This window comes from Canis aureus, chromosome 12 (genome assembly GCF_053574225.1).
Source record: "Canis aureus isolate CA01 chromosome 12, VMU_Caureus_v.1.0, whole genome shotgun sequence".
Classification (NCBI taxonomy): domain Eukaryota; kingdom Metazoa; phylum Chordata; class Mammalia; order Carnivora; family Canidae; genus Canis; species Canis aureus.
Window position 1 is genome coordinate 58,601,723 of NC_135622.1, and position 21,893 is coordinate 58,623,615.

At 45.3% G+C, this 21,893-nt stretch overlaps 1 protein-coding gene across 8 annotated transcripts in view; it reads right to left on the reverse strand.

Annotated features, from left to right (window-relative positions):
• ASAP2 (ArfGAP with SH3 domain, ankyrin repeat and PH domain 2) overlaps positions 1-21,893 on the reverse strand; it is a 173,475-nt gene that overhangs the window by 62,833 nt on the left and 88,749 nt on the right. For all 8 annotated transcript variants that reach the window (XM_077844175.1, XM_077844174.1, XM_077844170.1 and 5 more), the window contains exons 4-7: positions 12,734-12,808; positions 11,056-11,105; positions 8,867-8,996; positions 4,234-4,319 (exon numbers count right to left, since the gene is read on the reverse strand). In XM_077844175.1, the coding sequence (XP_077700301.1) occupies positions 4,234-4,319; positions 8,867-8,996; positions 11,056-11,105; positions 12,734-12,808 (341 nt within the window). The remainder of the gene's footprint in view (positions 1-4,233; positions 4,320-8,866; positions 8,997-11,055; positions 11,106-12,733; positions 12,809-21,893) is intronic.

The following is a 21,893-nucleotide window of genomic DNA, read 5'->3' on the forward strand; positions in this document are numbered from 1 at the left end:
TGAGCTGAAGGCAGACACTTAACCAACTGAGCCACCCAGGTGCCCTCACTGTGACATTTCTAAATACAAACCCTGGCACATTTTTCTTAGGTTGAACAATTAACACTTTCCCAAACTTCAAACAATGTTTACTGTCAATATTACTAAATATCAATTTTTTAATTAAATGTTTTCTACCCAGCCTGATTAAACTCTCAAGTCTTTAAAATGCACTCACTGAGATTCAGTCTTCAAGTTCCCACCCACGCAGCGTGGCCTCTCCCTCTGGTCACAGGCTTTATGAGAACACCCCATTCTCATGGCCCAAGACCTACCTGCCCTCTGCACCCTGGCCCTGGTGTCTCACTCAACACTGTATCCCAAGTACATCAGGTAACAGGTGGTCATCGTGGTTCTCAGTAGGTACCAGCTCAAAGAACAAGTCAATTCAACATTCATCATCATCTTTTAATTTTTATTTATTTATGATAGTCACACAGAGAGAGAGAGAGAGGCAGAGACACAGGCAGAGGGAGCAGCAGGCTCCATGCAGGGAGCCCGACGTGGGATTCGATCCCGGGTCTCCAGGATCGCGCCCTGGGCCAAAGGCAGGCGCCAAACCGTTGTGCCACCCAGGGATCCCCATCATCATCTTTTAGAACAGGGATGCTTTTGTTTGTTTCATTATTGTTTTAGAGACTGGCCTAGTTCTAGACTCCATTAGAGAATAAGAGTCTCAACCTTCAGCAGCAAAGGCTAATAAGACAAATTTTTAGGATATTCCAGGAACTAAGCAGAGATGCAAATTCTTTCTTTAAATGAAATAAAAACAGAGAAACATGAAATACTCTTCAAGGACACTGAAAGTGAAGAGCAAAAATGAATCAAAAGCAAAATAATACATATCTAAGCAGTTCTAAGAGTGAACACTCAAACATGGCTCCCAGAGTCTAGTCTACACCTGCAGAGAACAGCAGCATGTGGGGATATGTGCTGCCCGAGCTGGCTGCCTCTGCCCATCAGGGCACAGTGCTTTTCTGGGCTAAGGATGGGAGACTGGGAATGCTAACTGGGGAACATAAGGGCACTCCTAGAACAAACAACATATGGCCACGTGGTCCTCCGTCCAATGGCCGAGTCACTTCTGCTCTGCATTTTATGCTCCAAAATATGAATTAAAAAAGTCAAAGCTGTGCAGATGATTTGAAGAACATGCAGAGTGCGTGCGTGCACGAGCACACGCGCGCACACACACACACACACACACACAGAGGAAGTAATAGAAGATTCATCGTTTTTAAAGGTTACAGAGCTCATGCCCATAAAAGGCCAACTAGTTCACTTTTCCACAAGTGGTCTGTTGCTACCCAACGGATCAGTTTGGGCAAAATAAAGAGAAAAAAGGAAATCCCAGAATAGCTTCTTAAAAATAAAATATTAGCAAGGAAGCGACCCACTTCCTAATCTGCCTCACATAAGGTTATGAGGACAAATGCTGAAGAAGTAATTTGTATGTTAATCACAAAGTTAGGATTTTGAGTCTCTATAAAAGATTTCATCTTGGAAATTCTACACATTAGGGGTCTTTGTCCATCCTCCAAGACTCTTTTCCCAAGCTTGGAGCTCCTCTTTTAACCTAGGATGAATCACACAGCATAGCTTCCTCTGCTGCTTGACCTGAGATGCTTCAGAGATGCACTGTCACCGATGCTGTATTAAGAGTTCCAAAGCTGGGCAAAGTTCAACAGTGCAATTCACCGCTGTAACTTTGTGCCAGGTTAAAGCACCGTGCACCATAGATTAAACAAATAAATGTCATGGCCCCTTTCCTTAAAGAATATACAGTTTGGTGAGAGACATGACACAGCATGAAAGATACCATCCTAGAGATAGAGAGTATAATGATACCCTCAGAAGGAAAAGAAGTGTAATAGAAGTATAATTCTATCAGGGGAAGACCAGGCGACTTCAAAGTAGCAGTAGGTAGGTCTTAGGGTGACCATAAGCTAGGGGAAGGCAACAAGGGAGCAGTGGGACATTCTAGGAAAGGGAGCAGTACGTACAAAGACACATCAGCATGGGGCATAGCCTGCTGGGCAAAAAGCAAGAGGCAGGTGTGGCAACTCAACCTCCAAAGAGTTCTCACATCGTCACACCCTCTGCTGGCTTTGTCACCAGTCTAGGCCAAGACATCACCATCCATGGACTGTGCCAGGATGCCCATACCCATTCTTGCTTGTCCCTTTGTTAACACAGGAATGGAACTGAGAAGCCTTCCCAGATGTTTCCCATCAACACTGCTCTCTCTCTCCCCTTTCCCTGTTCATAACCATGCCCACTCCCTAAAAACTGTTAGAGGTTTTCTTACGTGTTTACTATTTATCCACCCCATCAGAACTGAAGGTTCATGAGCAAATACTGAGCTCCTACTATAGACCAGGCACTATTTGCTGAGTGAATCCCTTCCTTAAAATTTCTGAGAGCTTTCTAATACACTTAGAATAAAATCTAAAACCTTTCCTAAGACTCCTAAGGCCGTCCATGTCTCTAGGTTTTTCCATCCTGTTTCATGTCACACTAACCTCCCCCTCACTCATTATGCTTATGTCACACTGGGCTTTTTCCTGCCTCAAGATCTTGACTTTGCCTGGAATGTTCTTCCCCTCTTCCTCATCTGCTAGATACTCAGATCTCAGAATACAGGTCTCCTCAAAGAGGCATGCAGTTAGTTCAAGAAGTATTTGAATATGTACCATGTGTTGTGCTAGGTACCGTGTCTGGTGGCTGGAGAATACAGCAAGGAACAGGAAAAAAAAAAAATCCTGTGTCTGCTCTCAATCTTAATCTAAATCGGGTCCTTCTAGTCTGTTCTTTGTTAGATGCCAACACCTCTGAACATGTTTCAGACGTGCAATCAGAAACCCACTGCGTAAGCCTACTTGCCTACTTGATTCAAGCAGGAACTATGTCTGTGATGTACGTTCTTTTATCCCCAGCATCTAGGACAGTGCCAGACACATGGCACATGCCCAGCAAGTGAGGAACGAGCTAGGGGCCAGTATATGTGAGGATTGCGGGTCGGGCAGAAGTGGGGGGATGGCAGAAGCAAGAAAGTAAGTGTGGCATGACAAGGGCCAGGCTGTGAAGGGCTCGAGTGAAGGCCAAGCTGAGTATGAGGCAGCCCCAAACACAGAAGCTTTTCCTTCTCTACCAGATTCAGCCTTCTTAGCTCAGTGCTGTCAACTGCTTTCTAGGATAAATAATACATTAAGGCACCTGGGTGGCTCAGTCAGTTGGGCATCTACCTTTGGCTCAGGTCATGATCCAAGCATCCTGGGATCAAGCCCCAAGTTGGGCTCCCTGCTCAGTGGGGAGCTTGCTTCTCCCTCTGCTACCCCCACTTGGGCTCTCTCACTCTCTCTTCTCTCTCTCAAATAAATAAAATCTTTAAGAATATAGGTATATGAAAGTATTTCCTTAATTTAATATACTGCACTAACCCCATCTAATTTCTTTTTAAGATTTTATTTATTTATGACAGAGAGAGAGACAGTGAGAGATAGAGACAGAGACAGGCAGAGGGAGAAGCAGGCTCCATGCAGGGAGCCCAACGTTGGGACTTGATCCCGGGTCTCCAGGTTCAGGTCCTGGGCTGAAGGTGCCCTAAACCGCTGAACCACCTGGGCTGCCCCCCCACTCCCCATCTAATTTCTTGCAAACAAAAAATATCTGTGAATCGTGTATTAGATCAATCTTGTTTGTCATTCTGCAAAAAGGGTAAAATAAATACATCTGAGAATTACTCTAGATTTTTATATTGTTTATTTTTATTGTTTATTGAAAAAGACTCTTAAACCACAAAATATGCCCTTATAATGTGTACAATTCAGGGGTTTTATTATATTCACAACATTGTGCAATCATAAGCACTGTCTTATTTTAGAACATTTTCATTACCCCAATTAGCAGTCACTCCCCAGTCCCCCTAAGCCCTGGCAATCACTAAACTGTAGATCTGCTTATTTCTGATCTTTCAAGTAAATAAAATCATACAGAATGTGGTCTTTTGTGTCTGGCTTCTTTCACTTAACGTGTTTCTGAGGTTCACCCATGTCACTGTGTCTGCCTGTACCTCACGCCCTTTACATTTAAAGGAATGTTTATTTTCCTCGATACGATACTACGCATCTATCGGAAGTGGCCATAAAGAGAGAAACAGCTGAAATAACATCAGAGCAAAGAGAAAGAACTTACTTGCACTGAGCATGAAAGTATTTGATCAGATTCTGCAGCAAATCCACTCCCTTCTTAATTTTAATTTCATTGACCTTCAGCAGATACTGTTAAGAAAACACAAGATGGTGTGTCATATGCAGAACAGGACAGACTGCCTTCTCCACTATGTAAGATAAATCTAACACCAACCATTAATTAAAGATAAGAAAGAAACTAAAGAAACATCCTCTCTGGCTGCATAGACAGACTCACCTCTCATTGGTGCATTGCTAGAATAGTCTCTCCATTAGTGTTTCTCCACTTCTCTGGGGGTAGAGCTCCTGGCAGATGCCTAGTACTTTCTGAATGCCAGAACTAAACATTTCTCTCAGTCTGGTGCTACGTGAATTATTTGATGTCCAGGTAGTTAAATATTTATCTTGAAACACAACTCTTAGTAGTAAGACACTGTATCTTAACCTGCTAGAGGAAATCTTCTATGAGCTACACAAAGAATGTGGATGTTGAGAGGGAATGGGCTCTTTCTATCTGCAGCCTTCCGTCCTATGTCCCTTCTCGGGCAGCTCATTGTCTGCCACACTAACTACCAGTGTCTAGGAGTGGAGACTCTCATCACCACGTCTCTAACGCCGGCACCGAAAAAAAAATGTGATTGCTATCAAAACCAAATTTTGAGTTGAAATGAATGAAAGCCATTTTTAACTTGGAGAATTCAGGAATGGCCACTAAAATATCCGGAAGTCCCAGGGAATCCACAAAACCAGCATCAGAAAATACATTTGTTCTTTGCTAAAGGTTTGCAGAACAAAGACTCCATAAATTCTCTATCCCTTCCACGGTCAGGATACAACAAAAAGAACTCTGACAACATGTCCTCTCCGAGACTGGGTGCCTCCGAAAGAGCAGCGACCCCTGCTGACCACGCCCACTACTCAGCAATAACCTGGGAAGTAAGTTCATGTTCAAGCCACAGTCCAGCCAGAGAGAGAGAGAGAGAGAGAGAGAGAGCGAGCGCGCGCACTGCTCTGAGACAATCAAGTACAAAATCTCCTTTTCCTATACCAAGCACCTTTATGTTTTCTTCTTTCAGTCTGATATTTATTTACTGTTAACTGAATAAGATGCTTGGCAGCGTGTCAAATGGTTAAGCTGTTAATAAGATGCTTCACAATGTGTGGACCTTTTGACATAGAAATTCTTCTTAAAGGAACTTATTCTAAGAAGATAATCATAGACATTTACAAAGATGAATAGATAACAAGGTTCAGTGCAGACTTGTTTGTAAAAGTAACAAATGGCAACCCAAATGTAATGAATGGAAAATTAAAGTATGGTTCAGCCACACACAAAAAATTGCTATGTAGCCATGAAGCCAGTGAAGCAAAGACTTTCCAACATGGAAAGATGCCCATGACATACTCATGAGTCAAAATAATCAGGTTACAAAGCACCAGTAGAGAATGATCCTGTTTATACAAATTATTTTTATGTACACAGATATATATATGATATGAAAGATGTCAAAGTGCTTATCTTCTGGTGAGTAAAATATGGGGTGATTTTTAATTTCATATATATATAGACTAATTTTTTAAAGTGTGGATTTTTATAATCACTGAAAAACAAGAGAGGATCTCTTATACATTCTCCATACACAGATGTTCTATATTACCTACTTATTATGGCACACTGAATTTCTCTACAAAATTCATTTTGAAGAAAAAGTTCAGCAGCTTTAAAATAAACACCTGAGGGGATCCCTGGGTGGCTTCAGCGGTTTAGCACCTGCCTTCGGCCCAGGACATGATCCTGGGGTCCCGGGATCAAGTTCCAGATCGGGCTCCCTACATGGAGCCTGCTTCTCCCTCTGCCTGTGTCTCTGCCTCTCTCTCTCCCTCTGTGTGTCTCTCATGAATGAATAAATAAAATCTTTAAAAATAAAATGAAATAAAATAAAATGAATACCTGAAAGCCACTCTTTTAGATTAAATCTTGGGCAACTAACATTTTAGATACCTAAACAATGGCAAGAGTTTATGATACTTGAGATGTTCGGCATGAGGAACTAGCTGAACAACTTTACCATGAATAACTCCAGCAATCTATTCACTTTGAGATTCTGGGGCCTGGGGGCGTGGGGGAGGGCTGCTTTTCAAATATATTCCTCCTTCGCCCACGGAAAGTCTTTTCCAGCCCACTTCTGTTTGGCCCACATGAGTATCCTTCATCAGGTATGTCCTCCTCTGGATGCTTCTGCACAAAGATAAGGTGCCTGCATCCACTAACTGCCAGAACCCCCAGCAAGTGTGCAACTGAGAGGCATCATCTAGACAGGACATTTTCAATAAAATTAACTACTTCACCAGTGCACGGATCTACTCACTCTGAAGGGGAGATTTAACTAGTGTTGGGTGCAATGCACCTCACCTCAAAAGGGGAGATTTAACTAGTGTTGGGTGCAATGCACCTCACCTCAAAGATATACTAGTTAAGTTTCACAATTCACTAAACATTTTTAAACAGTCTTTTGCAGAGTTTAAGCTAACGTATTTCCTCCTTACTAGCCAAAAAAGAAAAAAAAAAAAAAAGAAGAGCATAAACTGTACACAACATAAACACACACACCTGTTCCAAACCCATTCTTTGTAAAACACTGCTACTCATTTTTACCCCAATTAAACAGAAACAATACCTCATATTGGTGTAACAAACAGCAATTTCCTATCCCATCTCATAACCTCTGGACTGATTCCCCTAACACCCTGTGAAACCTGTGAAATCGGCCAGGCAAGCATTGTTACATATGAGGTCTGTTTACAAAACAACACGTTTCTAAAAACATCCACTCTCCTCTTAAGACTTAGAGCTTAGTTAACTTTCTAAATATCCACTTAATGAAAAAAGAGCAAAGGAAGAACAAAGGAATAAAGAAGACATGAGATATAAAAAACAAAAAAAGACAGCAGACATAAATCCAACCACATCAATAGTAACATCAAATGTGAATGGATTAAACAATCCCATCAAAAGGCTGAGTTTGTCAGACTAGATTTTAAAAACACTGTCTGCCGGAAACACGCTTTAGAGTCATAGAAACACACAGGTTGAAAAAGAAATTCCATGCAAACAGAAACTTAAAGAGCTGGAGTGGCTGTACTGGTGTGAGACTAATATCCTCTCCTTGATCCTGGGACTGGTTCTGTGCCACTGACCACTGAAGAGATTGCTCGGGGAATAAAAACTCGTTTAAATATACTCCTAAGATGCACAATTCTAAAAGTTAAACTCCCGTTGCAATTAATAAACGTTCTGAAGTCAAAAGTGCCTTGTGGTTCAGCTTTGCTGTGGAGTGCTCCCAGGGTGCCGGAGAGCAGACTCAGCCAGTTTTGGGGCCTGTCACAGACATCACCGAGCACTTGGCACATCTAAAACTGAAGTCTGAGCTGCCATGGCACAATTGCCAAGGAGCACGAGGGGCTCCATGGGCACTGTCAGGAGAGGGGACCCTCAGGCAGAGGTGAGAATGGTTTCCACAGGGCTTTCTTCCCCTTCTTACCCACAAGCAAGGCATAAAAGGCCTTCATGATCGGTGTCTGGTATTTCCTGCCCCCCTCAGCCTCCAGCAAGGGACGTGTCCCAGGGCATCAGTGCTACTTCCCTCCCCCCACAAAGGCAAGGGCTCAAAGCTGCAGAACAGAGCAGAGCAGAACAACTCCCCAGGGCCGCCTGCCTTGATGAGTGAATCTGGGTGGAAGCGCTTCAGAGGCAGGTGGCTTGGCTTTCCGTAGTATGTCCTCACTCACTCATTCACTCACTCACAGACACCCACAGGGGACCGGCTGCAGTTTTTTCCAGCTGACTTCTCCCTGGCCTTCCTCATGAATTCCACTGGTATAATGGGAACCCAGATACCTCATTAAAAAAACACTAACGGAGAGAGTATTCTAGCAATGCACCAGTGAGAGGTGAGTCTATGAGGCCAGAGAGAATGTTTCTTTAGTTTCTTTCTTATTCTTAATTAATGGTTGATGTTAGATTTATCTTATCCCACCCTCCCAGAGACTCAGGCTCCACTTGTAAGAGAAATCAGACAAATGGAGTCCAATAATGCATTAGTGTGCTGTCTGAAGCCTCTGGGAAGTGTGCACTCCCCGGAGTTCATGTGCTGGTGAAGGCAGCCCACCTGGAACCCAGCACCCTGCCAGAACCTGCATCCCACACCTTCCCAACCGTGGTGGCACCCTCAGCATTCACCCTGCACATCTGTAGCTGGAGCCTGCACCCCCTGGTGCTTACCTTGCACATCTGTAGCTAGCCTGCACCCCCTGGTGCTCTGCTCCCACATCTGTAGCTAGAGCCTGTACCCCTGGTACTCTGTTCCCACGTCTGTAGCTGGAGCCTGCACTGCCTGTGCTCCCACATCTGTACCTGGAGCCTGCGCTCCCTGGTGCTCACCTCCCACATCTGTAGCTGGAACCTGCATCCCCCGGTGCTCTGCTCCCACATCTGTAGCTGGAGCCTCCACCCCATATGTTCCCACATCTATAGCTGAAGTCTGCACCCCCAGGGCTCACTTCCCATATCTGTAGCTGGAGCCTGCACCCCATGTGCTTCCACATCTGTAGCTGGAGCCTGCACCCCTGGGGCTCACCTCGCACATCTGTAGCTGGAAAAGCCGCCGCTCCTTTTCCATCTCTTCAGCAATTTCAGCCCCACTGATTTCGGTGCGAATCATCCCATGCAGCTTGGCATGCTCCTTCTTCTCCTTTTCAATTTTGGTTCTACAGGTGAAAAAACAAGGATAATTTGAGATGCCTCTTAGCACAGCACTCTGCACTGGACAGGCTTGCCGGGATGCCATTACCCAGCCTGCAACACAAATGTGCACAAGTCTTTTAGAAACAAGATAGCCTCTTTACTTACTGGAAAGGAACATGCATTTGATCCTAAGAATGTCAAATCTGACCCTTTTTGTTGAGTACTCACTCAAAAAATACTTCCTAAGCACCTCCTTTGTGCCAGATCTGGGTCAAAAGAGGCAGAAAGCCTGTGCATGCCTCAGGTCTCCTTTAGGGCAGCGCTCTGTCCGTCTGTCTGGGTATCTGTCGCTGTGCCTGCTGAGCAGCACACGGGGCTGTGTGGTGGGACTCCCTCCCTCCTCCTATTTCTTCCCACTCCTCTCCACCCACCTCCTGAGCGGGGCCTTGCCAGGGCTCTGTCTTGACTAGGATAGTGTTCATCACTGCAGAAATCAACCTCGCATGTAAACGATTAAAGAGTTACTTTTAAAACTTATCTGAGAATTATTTGAAGCTCTTGCACTGTCAAATTCTGGCATTTTGTGAGTAATTCTGTCCCTACTCTATGTATGTCCTGATTTTACAGAATTTGATCTTGTTCCCCCTTCGAGCCTTTTCCTTTCGGAACCAGCAGAGTCTTTCAGGCAATCCTCCTCAAACCCCCCTTGTGGCCCAGGTTCAGTTACACACAGAAGTATCCCGTCTGAGGCACTTGAGGGTGGTGGCAACTGCAGCTGGATGGAAAGTCACCCACTGGCCCTGGCTCAGTGACCTTCTCGCTAGCTGACCAGCAGCAAACCACCAAGTCCTGGCTCCTGTCTATAAAGCAGGAGTGGCGATCCTTTCTCCATCGAGTGTCCTGTACTGGTATGCAGAGGACGGTGCTAAGGGCCAGAAACTTCTCTGGCTTGAACAGACCTTCAAGGCCATCTACCTCAACACTCTGTGATTATAGGTGAATGTATGCCATTAGTGAAAAATCCAGAATTTGGGGATCCAAGCAACTTCGAGTATGGAAATGTAAGATTTCCAGGAAGGGGACAAATAGCAAAGGTTTGGTATTCCTTGGTTTGAGCTTCGTGATCCCTCACCCAAGGCTGGTTTTAAAAACAAAACACATACAAACACAAAAACCCCAGGTCTACTTAAATACTTGTAGTTACATCTGGAACTACTTTCTTCTTAACACCTCTCTCTGTAACAGATGGCTTCATGTTAAAGTTTCTATTTCCACTCAGAAAACTCTACATTGTTACCCGATGCACAGTAATTGCAAAGCAAACATGAGACATTTAAAAATATTTTCTGTCTCTCAAGTATTTACAGTAATTGAAACCACTATCCCCACAATCGCCAGCCCAATTCCATCGAGCTGAACCTTCCCATGCTGGGAAGGAGAGACTGTGATCTGAAATGTGCTATGGCACAAACAGATGGACAGAGTGGTCATGTCTTCAGTGGAAACAGTGGTGCACATCCAAGAACCAACCAACCCTTTCTTCTTGTTCTTATGGCAGATGAAGCGATCAAATAAGGCTAGAGTAGGGTGTTGCAACTATCTCTCTTTTCTCTCTCTTTCTAAACTGAGGGACTGGTGTTGCAGGGAAATTGAGACACAAAACTAAAAGCAGACAGCTCTTGCAAATCACCAGGAAGCTGGTTGCCAAAAACTGCATTGCCATCGTAAATGGTGACAAAATGGGGAAAGCATTTTTTTTTAAAAGAGGGAAAGAAACACCTCTGACACAACCTGGATTTCACATTCTTCAATTAGCTTTCCTGAAAATAACTTTCTGTAACCATTATGACATCACAGAAAAGGGACCAGGAGAAACTCGTTGAAGAGGTCCCCCTAGCTTCGCTAAATTTAGACACCGAGTGTGAAAGCATTTGGCATCATAACGGACCACAGCAACACAGGTTTAAGTGAAGTCTCCCCTAAGTTAAGGTTTATTTAAAAAATACCTTTGAGCCATAAAAGCTCAATTTAAAATTAAGATCTCAAATTTCATACATTTTTTTAAAAAATGGAAACACTCACATTTTTGTTTCATAGTCCTTCCAAGCTTTATCAAAAGGCTTTTTCAGATCCTGTAAACAGAGAGGCATAAATTAAACGGAACTCATATTAACTTCTGGGCAAGACAACTTATTTATTCCTGGACTGGTCCTGAAAGGAGCATTAATTTCTGTAATAAATGATGTATGCAATCCCATGAAAAATAAAGAACCTAGGGTACAGGCTTTTAATTAGATGAGTAGCTTTGCCACACACACACAGAGGAAGCAGGGAATCCCAGCACGTTCGCACTGCCCAGCTAGAGTGAGTATGAACTCAGGACCAGATACCCCACCCAGAGAACCATTTAATCTCCAAGTGTTTTAGTACCTCTCTCTACAAAAAAATAGGGACACTGACTTTTTCAATGAATAGGAGATGTAACCCTGATTTGGGCCCCCAGAGCAATGACAGAAAGGCTGTTCACCTTCTCCTGAGGTCTCCTGATTCCACTCTTCTGTCTGGAACTTCGGACCTCATATGCTTTCATAAAAGCTGGCTCAAAAGTATACTGAGCCACTGAAAATTTTATCAAATGGTTCCCATCTATTTGTGTTTCCTTTAACAGGGTTCTTTTGTAAGAACCTCCTTTTTTAGGGGTCAGGAGGCCTATTTTTTCTTTGGCTCTTCACTGGCCTTATGACAAGGCCAAAGCTCATAGCCCAGCATTGGAGGCCTTCCACAAACTAGCCCTTCCCACCCTGGAAGCCTTATCTCCTACTCCTGTACCTCCCTGGACTCAGGGCTCAAGCCTCAGGAGCAGTACCCTGTCACGCACCCACCTACCTGGATGTGTATCCCTTTACCTCGTGTGCCCTGCTCTCCCATTTTGCTGGCTAACTGGGCTAACATGTGTTCTAGGACCTAGGTCCAGGACGATGAGGAATGTTCCTCAGTCTCGTAATAGCTCGCCAGTCCTGGCAAGCTCTGGGAAGTAAATACTGAAAGGTCTCTGCAGAGGTCGCTGAGATTGGCCAGCCTAGGCTTCCGGATGAGCCAGACGTGCCTGCGAATCACGTGCAGATCCAATCAGAGAATGTGATTTAAGAACTGGGGCACAATCATCTGTCTTTCAGATCACACATCTGTTTGGGCCAATGACGTGCAAAAGCGGCTACTGCTCAGCATCTGGTACAGACACCACTCGAGCCGACTTCCTCACTCACGTGTTCATGAAACAAATCACAGCCTAGGCGTTTATTCTGAACAATGAACGTCCTTTGGAGGGTGGAAAAATAACGTTGGCTCAAGCCTTACTGGTGCGGATTTTCCTGCCAGGAAGCTACATCCTTGCAAGGACCCTTACTGCAACAGTCAGTGAGAGCCACACTGGCCTAAGAACCAGACTTCCCCACATGGGCTTCCCCACTCAACCAACAGAGCCTGAAAACTGTTCACAGAAAACAGTTTCTTTCCCTTCCTGCCCTCCTCTCTTTCCCACATTTATGGCACCAGCTAGATGACCGGAAAGGCCATGGGACACCACCGGTATGCCTGAAAGGTGATGCCAAGGTAGCAAATCGAGGGAAACTGAGGCAGCAAAAAACCATCTTATCCAGTAAGAAGCTGGGTGTGTGCTGTGGCCTTGACAGGCCAGCAGGACTGCAATTCTACGTCCCCCAACGGCCGTCCCTGGAGAGTTGGTTCTTTGAGGGCATACCCCTTTCACTCCTTTCAGGTCTCCCTTCAGCAGACTGTCCAAGGGGAAGGAGATGATGTTGTTCATATTCTGAATCTAAAAAGCAAACAAACAAAATTCTCATTCGATTTCCTTTTTAATCTCCAGTAAGGACAGCAAGATGTTAGAGAACAACTGGTATCAATTAACCTTCCCTAAAAACCTGGCCTGCATGAGCATGTCAGCCTTCTTCATTCCGAAGCTCTTCATGGTGGCTTTATCTTGCAAACAGAAACATAACTCATAGAAGTCTGTAACCGTCTATTCTTCACAACTGTGAAGCTGGTTGAAAAGATCGTCATTGTGATGAAGAAAAATTATTTCAAAATAATGAGAGAACCACTCTAAAGATACTGGACTAGAATTCACAAACACACACTTCCTGCTCTCACTCACGGCTCTGTCCAATGTCCTGGGCTATGCTTCATTGATGTCTCAGGGCCCACAGATCCCAGTCTCCCCCAGAACTGACCCCCACAGGGCAACACAGAACAAAGAAGAGAACGAAGGAGGTCACTGTTTTGTGGATGCATATGAGTCAATGTTCAGAGACAGGAAGAGAAAGAGGTATGGTGTATTGCATGTTGTTGCATGTGTGAGGTGTGGGGTATATGTGAGATTTGTGGTGTGTGTGTGTGTGTTGCACGTATTGGGCACATGAAGTGTGGGGTACATGTGGTACATGTGAAGTGTATGTGGGACATGTGGGGTGTGTGTGTATGGGTGTGTGTGTGTGCATGTTGTGTGTATGAGGTGTGGGGGCATATGGGGGATGTAATGTGTGTGTGTGTTGCTGGAAAAGGAGAAAAATGAAAAAAGGAAGGGGGGGGGTCTTGGGTACTCTATTCTTCTCTCTGAAGCAAGAAGACAAGGGATGGAGGCTGAGCAAGTTGTCACCATGGATCAGATAGACCAGAATCAAACCCAAGGCTGTCCCCACTGGCTTCCAATGTGGGTAAGCTAAGATAAAGCTTCAGCTAGGACCCCTCAGGCACAGCCTGCCATGTTCTGAGGCCTGCAGAGTCCCTCCCTGGCAATAAGCTAAAGCTCTATTGTCTCCTCTTCCCAGGCTCAGCCCACTGCCTTAAATCAACACAATTGCCAGTTGGCAATGCCAGGGCCTGGTGGCATGTGTGTCACTTTGGGATATATACACCTAGATTGTGGCCTATAAAAGAAGACAGACAAGTAAGGACTTTGAAACCATGTGCATTTATTCTTACCACTGAGCAGAGGAAAATTTTAATCTTAGTAGAATTACACTGAATAGAAAGACCAACACCAGGTATAATTTTTAGGGAAATAGGGGATCTGATTTTCAAATACTATTCAGCATATGAAACCTCAAAATAGGAGGAAAAAGTTTATCTGAAAAATACTGCAAGTGTGTAATGATGCCTGTGCCAAAGCACCAATCCTGCCAAAGAAATGATCGATTGATGACGGTCATTTCAGAAATGGCTTTTTTTGGGGTAACATTTGTCTGAGGCTCGCACACCTCAATGTGTGTCATGCACCTGGCAGGCGTCTGAGGCACAATGTAATCAGCTAGGACTTGTGAGGATTCACCTTAAGCATTGGATTTTTAGACACTGAGAAGTGGAGTTTAAGGCGAGGTCTCAGGGCTGCCTGGAAGGAACAGTGACAAACAAAGGTGGTGCTGGTGAATAGTCTCTGATGGCAGGCACACCTGGTTTCCACCATAAACTGTGGCAGGAGTAAACCTGAGTGCAGAGCACAGGGCTGCCGCACGCCTGGCTCCTCCCACACCTCCACCCACCGGCAAGGATGCCTGCTGGCGACTGCATGGACCCAAGCCAGCTGCCACTCCACACCCGCCCTGCTGCTTCTGGCAGGTCCCTCACACCGGGCTCCTCTCGGCTCCGCCTTGCAGACCAGCTGCTCACCCACAAGCTCTCCGCTGGCCATTCTTGCCGCCGTGTTCCTGGGTGGGTCTCTCTGCCCCTTTTCTGGACTGAGGCTCTATGCTCCTGGCCTCCGGCCCCTGCTCTCTGCCCGACCCACCCTCATCCTCGGCAGTTGTCAGATTCATCTGGTGTGGTGCCCCTGCCCTAGGGACCCTCCACAGTCCACCTCCTTCACCACTTTCCATCTTCGTATCCGGCCAAGTGGAAGTCTTTGCTCTTGTCTGCTTGTGCTCAATCTGTTCCACCCCGCTGAGTGTCCTCCCACACCTCCTCGTCCAAAGCCTTCTCATCCACCAGGCTTTCCCCACATGCTACCTTCTCCATTAGCACCTCCCAGCTGCCAGCAGGAAGTGATTCCTCCCTCCCAAGTCCTCTAATATTCTCTTTTTAACAAATTTCTTCAGGCCCTTGACAGGTCCTACACTGCTTCATCTCATCAGTCTCGCACTGTACACCCCGAAGGACAGTTTTAAGTATACTTCATTTTATATGCCCCGTGGCACCTAGCACAGGGCTTGGCCCAGAGCAGGTGCCTGAGAAACACTGAGTAAATCAATATACTGAAGTATTTTCCTGATCATCTAATGCATAAGGGACAGACCCTTGAGATACATTAATACCCTTAAACTGAACATCATATGGCAAATATGTATGTGAATTCGTTAATCCATTCATCATGTATTTATTGAGCATGTATTTTGTAGACACCAACTAGCTAGCTACAAAATAAAACACAGTACTTGCCAGCCAGGCAGGCTACCCTGGGCTTGGGAAGAAGGGGACTGTCCCAGTTACTGAGCCTTGAGACATTGCCCATTCAGCCACACGATCACAAAGAGCCATGGCTAAGACTCAGAGGCACTGATCAATTTGGTCCTAAACATTGCCGAAAGGGGAGCCAACACAGCACCATCTTGGATAAGGCAAGTACAAGAAAGAGGCAGCAAAAACAGTCTGAGGAGGAGCAGTAAAACGGCCCAGGGTGGCAGGTTGAGCCAAAGGCACCAGCACAACCCAATTATACAGTGGGCTGGAGGGGGAGAAAAAAGACCAAGGTGCTTACAGATTAAAAATCTTATTATTAAAAAAAAATATATTATTATTAGGGCAGCCCCGGTGGTGCAGAGGATTAGCGCCGCCTGTAGCCTAGAGCGTGATCCTGGAGACCCTGGATGAGTCCCATGTCAGGCTCTCTGCATGGTGCCTGCTTCTCCCTCTGCCTGTGTCTCTCTCTGCCCCCCTCTCTCTCTCTCTCTCTCTCTCTCTGTGTCTCTATGAATAAAAATAAAAATCTTATTATTAGAAAGAAGTCTAGTGGGTTTGTTACAAGAGGCATGTGTAGGTATGAGTGCATGCACGGATGAATGAGGAGAACAGAATTCTTTACAGCACGGGGAAAGAACACAAAATTTGGCTGATAAATCTACTTTAAGACTATTTGTTATTTAATTCAAACAAGAGTATAGGTACTGATAGACAGATGTTAGGTCCAGAAGAGGTAAACTAAGCTTTGGTATCTAGACTGAAACAGTAAAGTTGAGGAGTGAAAATCGATGGCTATGCAACCAGCTGGCTTTGCTTTCATTCTCTCTCTCTCTCTCTTTTTTTTCTTTTTTTAAGATTTTTAATTTATTCATGAGAGACAGGCAGAGGGAGAAGCAGGCTCCTCACAGGGAGCCCAATATGGGACTTGATCCTGGGACTCTGGGATCACGCCCTGAGCCAAAGGCAGACACCGAACTGCTAAGCCACCCAGGCATCCCTGCTTTCATTCTCAATGCCGTGGATGGGGCCCACAGCCTTGCAGTGACCAGGACGTCACACAGCCACTATAGCTGCCAAGGAGATGCACAGGGTCCTTAGGGAATGACAGGAGATAAAGCTGAAGAGGCACAGAGGGTTAGCAGACAAAGATGGATTAGGTAGAACCGCGGTCCCCAGGAACTCACCATCTAATAGGAAAGATAAAGCCCATAATTAAGTAAGCAACCTGCCCTGTGAAAACTCTGAAGAGCCAAATAAAGCACCATGGAACTTCTAAGAAAAGAAACTTACTTTTAGTCTAGACACCAGGGAAATCTTTGCTGACTGGGAGTTATGTGAGATAGACCTTTAAAAAAGAGGGAGAATTTTGTCTTGCAAGATGGGGTGGAGGGTCTCCCAGGCAAAAGGAGCAGGGTGGAGAAGCAGCCAAAGGTACATGTTAGCCACGTGAGCACAGGGGCAGGGAAGACAATGCTGAGAAGGAAGTCCAGATGCCAGATGGACCCAGGGGGTTCTGGCTTTCATTCCAGTGGATTTTTTTTTTCTGGAGTTATTCAAATGATCTAAAATAAGAAACCATTACTTTTCTAATCAGAAAATAATTAGCTGAATTATTACAAGAGAGACTAAGTGGTTGCCTGGAGCTGGGGGTTAACTGAAAGAGGACACGAGGGACCTTCCTAGGGGGAAAAATGGTCTCTAGGCTGATGTATGGTCATGGCTTCACCATTGGTAGAGTTCCTAGAAATCACTGACTTGTAATACTTGAAATGGGTAAAATTCATGACATATAAAATATACCTCAATAAGGCTGTTTTTTTTTTATTTATTTATGATAGTCACACAGAGAGAGAGAGAGAGAGAGAGGCAGAGACACAGGCAGAGGGAGAAGCAGGCTCCATGCAGGGAGCCCGACGTGGGACTCGATCCCGGGTCTCCAGGATCGCGCCCTGGGCCAAAGGCAGGCGCTAAACCGCTGCGCCACCCAGGGATCCCCAAGGCTGGTTTTTTTAAAAAAGAAATATACAATTATAAACAGAATCCTCATCAATGAATTCATTAACCCAGCTTCGTACTACAGGACAGTAGCCTCTGGATTTATATGCTCCACGTATATAAACTGCACAGCCCAGAAGCATTCTGACTCAGGGTGAGCATCCCAGAAAATGTCTGCTTTCGTTTCCACCTGGCTGGGAGAACACGTACGCTGGAGCCCAGATGCTCTGTGTTGGCAAGAGTGCCCTGAAGCATGAAGGCTGGGCTCTGACTCTTTCTCTGACTCTGTGTGCTTGGGGCAGCCCCACAGTCTTGAATGCACCATCTTCTGTTCTGGCGGACAGCAGTGAAAACCACAGCCAAAGACTAGTGCACATCCCTGTGCTCAGCAGCCCCTGCCTCAATTCATGAGTAATGAAATCTTTATGACCTAAGGGAATAATTAAGTTATCCCTGGGTAATCCAGCCAGAATATTCCCTTAGTGCCAAGCAAGCACTGGGCTTTCTCCTATGTTCTTACTTTTAACACATATATTTATACAAAATGGCTTTCTGAATCACCAAGCATGATCCAAATAGAAGTCATTAAGCTCAATCACTGCTATTAACTATGGATCTAATACCAATAGCAAATAGGTAATCTTCTTTTTTCTTAATTACAGTTTTTATTTAAGTAATCTCTATGCCCAACTTGGGGCTCGAACTCATAACCCTGAGACCAAGAGTCACATGCTCTTCTGACTGAACCAGCCAGGTGACCCACAAATAAGCAATCTTTGAATTAACAATCCCCCCTTCTCCCTTCCTGTCTTCACTTTTCCTGGATTCACTTGGATACGTCTGACAAGATGAGAGAGTAAGTAGTCAAAGGTCTGCAATCTCACAAGGAGAAATAAAATGATTCAATTGGTGGGGCAGACAGGCTGGCAGAAATCAAGAAGAACCTCAGTATGCTACTGCCACTGTTCACCATTCGTGAACCAAAATGGGAAAGATTAGTGGGGGCTGGGGAGACAGAGCCAGCCAACAGCCATCTTTCCATGCTATTCTTCCTAATTTTGGGGTGGGGGTATTAAAAATTCCTGGACTCTAGCTTTGTCACTTCCATACTCAGTAAAATCTTTCCACTTTCCCTCCTATGCTTCCTCAGCCCACAGGGGCACCATCTCGCCTGCTCCTTTAGCTCCCATCACTAGTGACCACCTGTTGCTAATCCAGCCAAAGCTCCACCTTGGTCCCATAAATAAAGCACCATGGAACTTCTAAGAAAAGAAACTTACTTACTTTTAGTCTGGACACCAGGGAAATCTTTGCTGATTGGAGGTTATGTGAGATAGACCTTTAAGAAAGAGGGAGAATTTTGTATTGCAAGATGGGGTGGAGGGTCTCCCTGGCAAAAGGAGCAGGGTGGAGAAGTATACAACATGCCCTGGGACCTCGGTGCTGCCTCCTTAACTCAGGCAATGAGCAAAATGGCTTTGCCAGGTGATCTTGCTAAAGGGGATCCATCTAGAAGCCTGAACCTAGACAGGATACTCTTATCACAGCTATTTTTAAGAAGCAGCACAAAAAGAGAGAATCACAACAGAGGAAGTCACTGGGCAGACTTCCTACCTCCAGGCCTGTGAATCTAGTAAGTCCAGGTGTTCCCAAGGCTCCCCTCCAAAATCCTTAATAGAGCCCAACTCTCTTTGGGGATAATAAGGTTGTCTCTAAAAGGCCAATGTATTGCTATATAAAACATGGCTAAGGAATCTCATCTGAGACTGATCTGTGTCATGTAAGTTTATTTTCATCTACTTTGTTCATGAGAAGCCTGAGAAGCAGACAACACTTTGAGATCTGTGGAGTGTTTCTTTTCTTTCTAACATGAGCAAATGCTGCCCAATCACAGAGTTACACAAGTAAAAGTGAGGCTTCAAAGAAAGGCAAACCACAAGGAGGCCCAGCTCCTCCTTGTCAGGGTGGAGGGTTGCAAAAAGACTTCAGACCTCATTGCTTCAGTTAAGGGCATAATTCTCAGCGAGGTTTCAGTATTACTAAGGATGAGTATGTAAGAAACAGTCATCACCTGCTGGAAGCTTCAAGTTATTTCCAGGAGCCAGAGCCTAAGGCCCAGTAGGGCGTGTGGGTTGCTAAGTGTGTTATAGTAGCAGGTAAGGCTATACACCTGTGCTGTCCAATGTGTTAGGTTCTAGCTACACGTATATACTCATCACATTGAAATTAACTGAAATTAAATCAAGTTAAAGACCAAGTTCCTTAGTTGCACTAGCCCTATTTCAAGTGTTCAACAGCTACATGTGGCTGATGGCTTATTATACTGAAGCAGGTATCAACATTTCCATCAAAGCAAAAGTTCTACTGAACATCAATGCTTTAAACCAATAGCTTAAAAAAAAACTTAAGCACCTTTATTAAGGTATAATTGACATATAGTAAGCTACACACACTTTAAAGTGTACCTAACTCTGGGAAATGAACTAGGGGTGGTGGAAGGGGAGGTGGGCGGGGGGTGGGGGTGACTGGGTGACGGGCACTGAGGTGGGCACTTGACAGGATGAGCACCGGGTGTTATTCTATATGTTGGCAAATTGAACACCAATAAAAAATAAATTTATAAAAAAATAAAGTGTACAATTTGGTAAGTTATGACACATATACACACACCCGTTAAACCAGTACCAAAATCCTGATAGTGAACATATATATATCCATCCCCCAAAAAAGTTTCTTTGTGCTCCTCTTACAATCCCCATCTCCCAGTTCCTCAGTCCCTGGGCAGCCACTGATCTAATTCTGTCAGCAAAGAATAGTTTGCATTTCCCAGAATTGTATGTATCTGGAATCATGGGGCATGCACTCCTTTCCGTGGCATCGTATCTGGTTTGAGAGTGAGCACTCCTTACTTGGAGAGGCGTCCATGCTGGTGCATCAACAGTCCACTCTTGTTCCTTGCTGAGCACTGCTCCACAGTCTGGCCAGACTACAATCAGCTTATCCTGACACCTGCTCACAGACTTCTGAGTTATTTCCAGTTTGGGGGCTACCATAAATCTTACAAAGAAAGGTGCTAGGATGATTCATGGCATGGGACTCTCAAATAGTGGTGGGAAGGCCTTTTCAAGAGGAGACATTTGAGCAGAGTAGAAGTGAGGCACAGAGCCACAGGAGAATCTGGCGGAAGAGTGTTCCCAGCAGAAGGAATTCCTAACATGAAGGCTCTGAGGCAGCAGTGTGCCTGGTGGATTTAAAGAAGTTTTCTATGTGCTTTCCAAAGACTGCTTATCTGAAAAAATGGGCACCCAGGCCAAAAGTTTTTTGGAGAAGCAGAAGGTATTAGATAAAATGGTCTAAATCCCAAAATGGCGGTGGGCTATTTTGTTTCATTCAACCCTAATAACTATTCTGAGAAGTAGGCACAGTTATCCCCATTATACAGACATGCAAAGCAAGAGAGAGCTAAGTCACCCACTTGGCCCCCAAATCCCATTAGAAGCAGCAGAGCTGAAGGGAGAGGCTGAAGCCAGGGCTTGTCCTATCATTTTGCTGCCAGAGAAGGACTCTCACACACACCCCGAGACCAGGCAGGAGGAGCCGGGAGGCAGAACACAGGCTTCCCTCTGAGGGGCCGCTGATGTCACAGTTCCCTTCTAGTCCCTTGTTGAGCAAGCAGTTGGTCAGGAGAGCTACCCAGGTCACTGAGGCTTTCAGGGTCTATGAAGAGGCTCTGCTGGCTGGGGTTGACAGCCTGCACTGGCCCGCTGCACTCCCAGGCCAGCTTCGCTGGCAGCACAGCCACTCCGCTGGTTTGTTTAATTAGAAAAGGGCGGGGGGGAAGCCCACGCCGATCTTGAGTTAAGTTTAACACAAACTGAAAGATCCAAACCAGCCAGCTGCCAAAGACACACTGGCAACTTTCACACCAGAAACACGATGGGATGTAGCTGGCCTGGTTTCTGCCTTACACACTGCGTCTCTGCCACTCATACTGCTTTGATCTGTCAGGTTCTAAGTGGAGAGAAAATAGTGACCCTTTGCCCCTCTTTTCCATCAGAGGCCAGGTGTTGAAATTACACACTACAGCCTCCCTGCAGCCATGCTGGAAACCCACAGACATCCCCCTCTGAGGCCTAGGGGCAGCCACAGAAGAACCCAGCTTCCACAACTTCTCCGAAGCCCACATGATGTGAAAATTAAGCTACTAACCAAAAATGAAAGCACCTTTTCAAACTTCTTACTTCCTAGAATCCAAGGCTGGGAGATACTTGCTGGCCGCAGCATCACTGTCTTCATCTCTGGGGCAGGTAAGCCTCGGAGGCACCTTACCAGGCTGTCCTCTACAGTAGCTGGCTCCTAACCAGTGAGGTCAGCATCATGAGGAAACTTCTTAGAGATGCACATGGTTAGACCCCTGGGAATGGGCCCAAACAAGTGTTCTAACAACTCTCTAG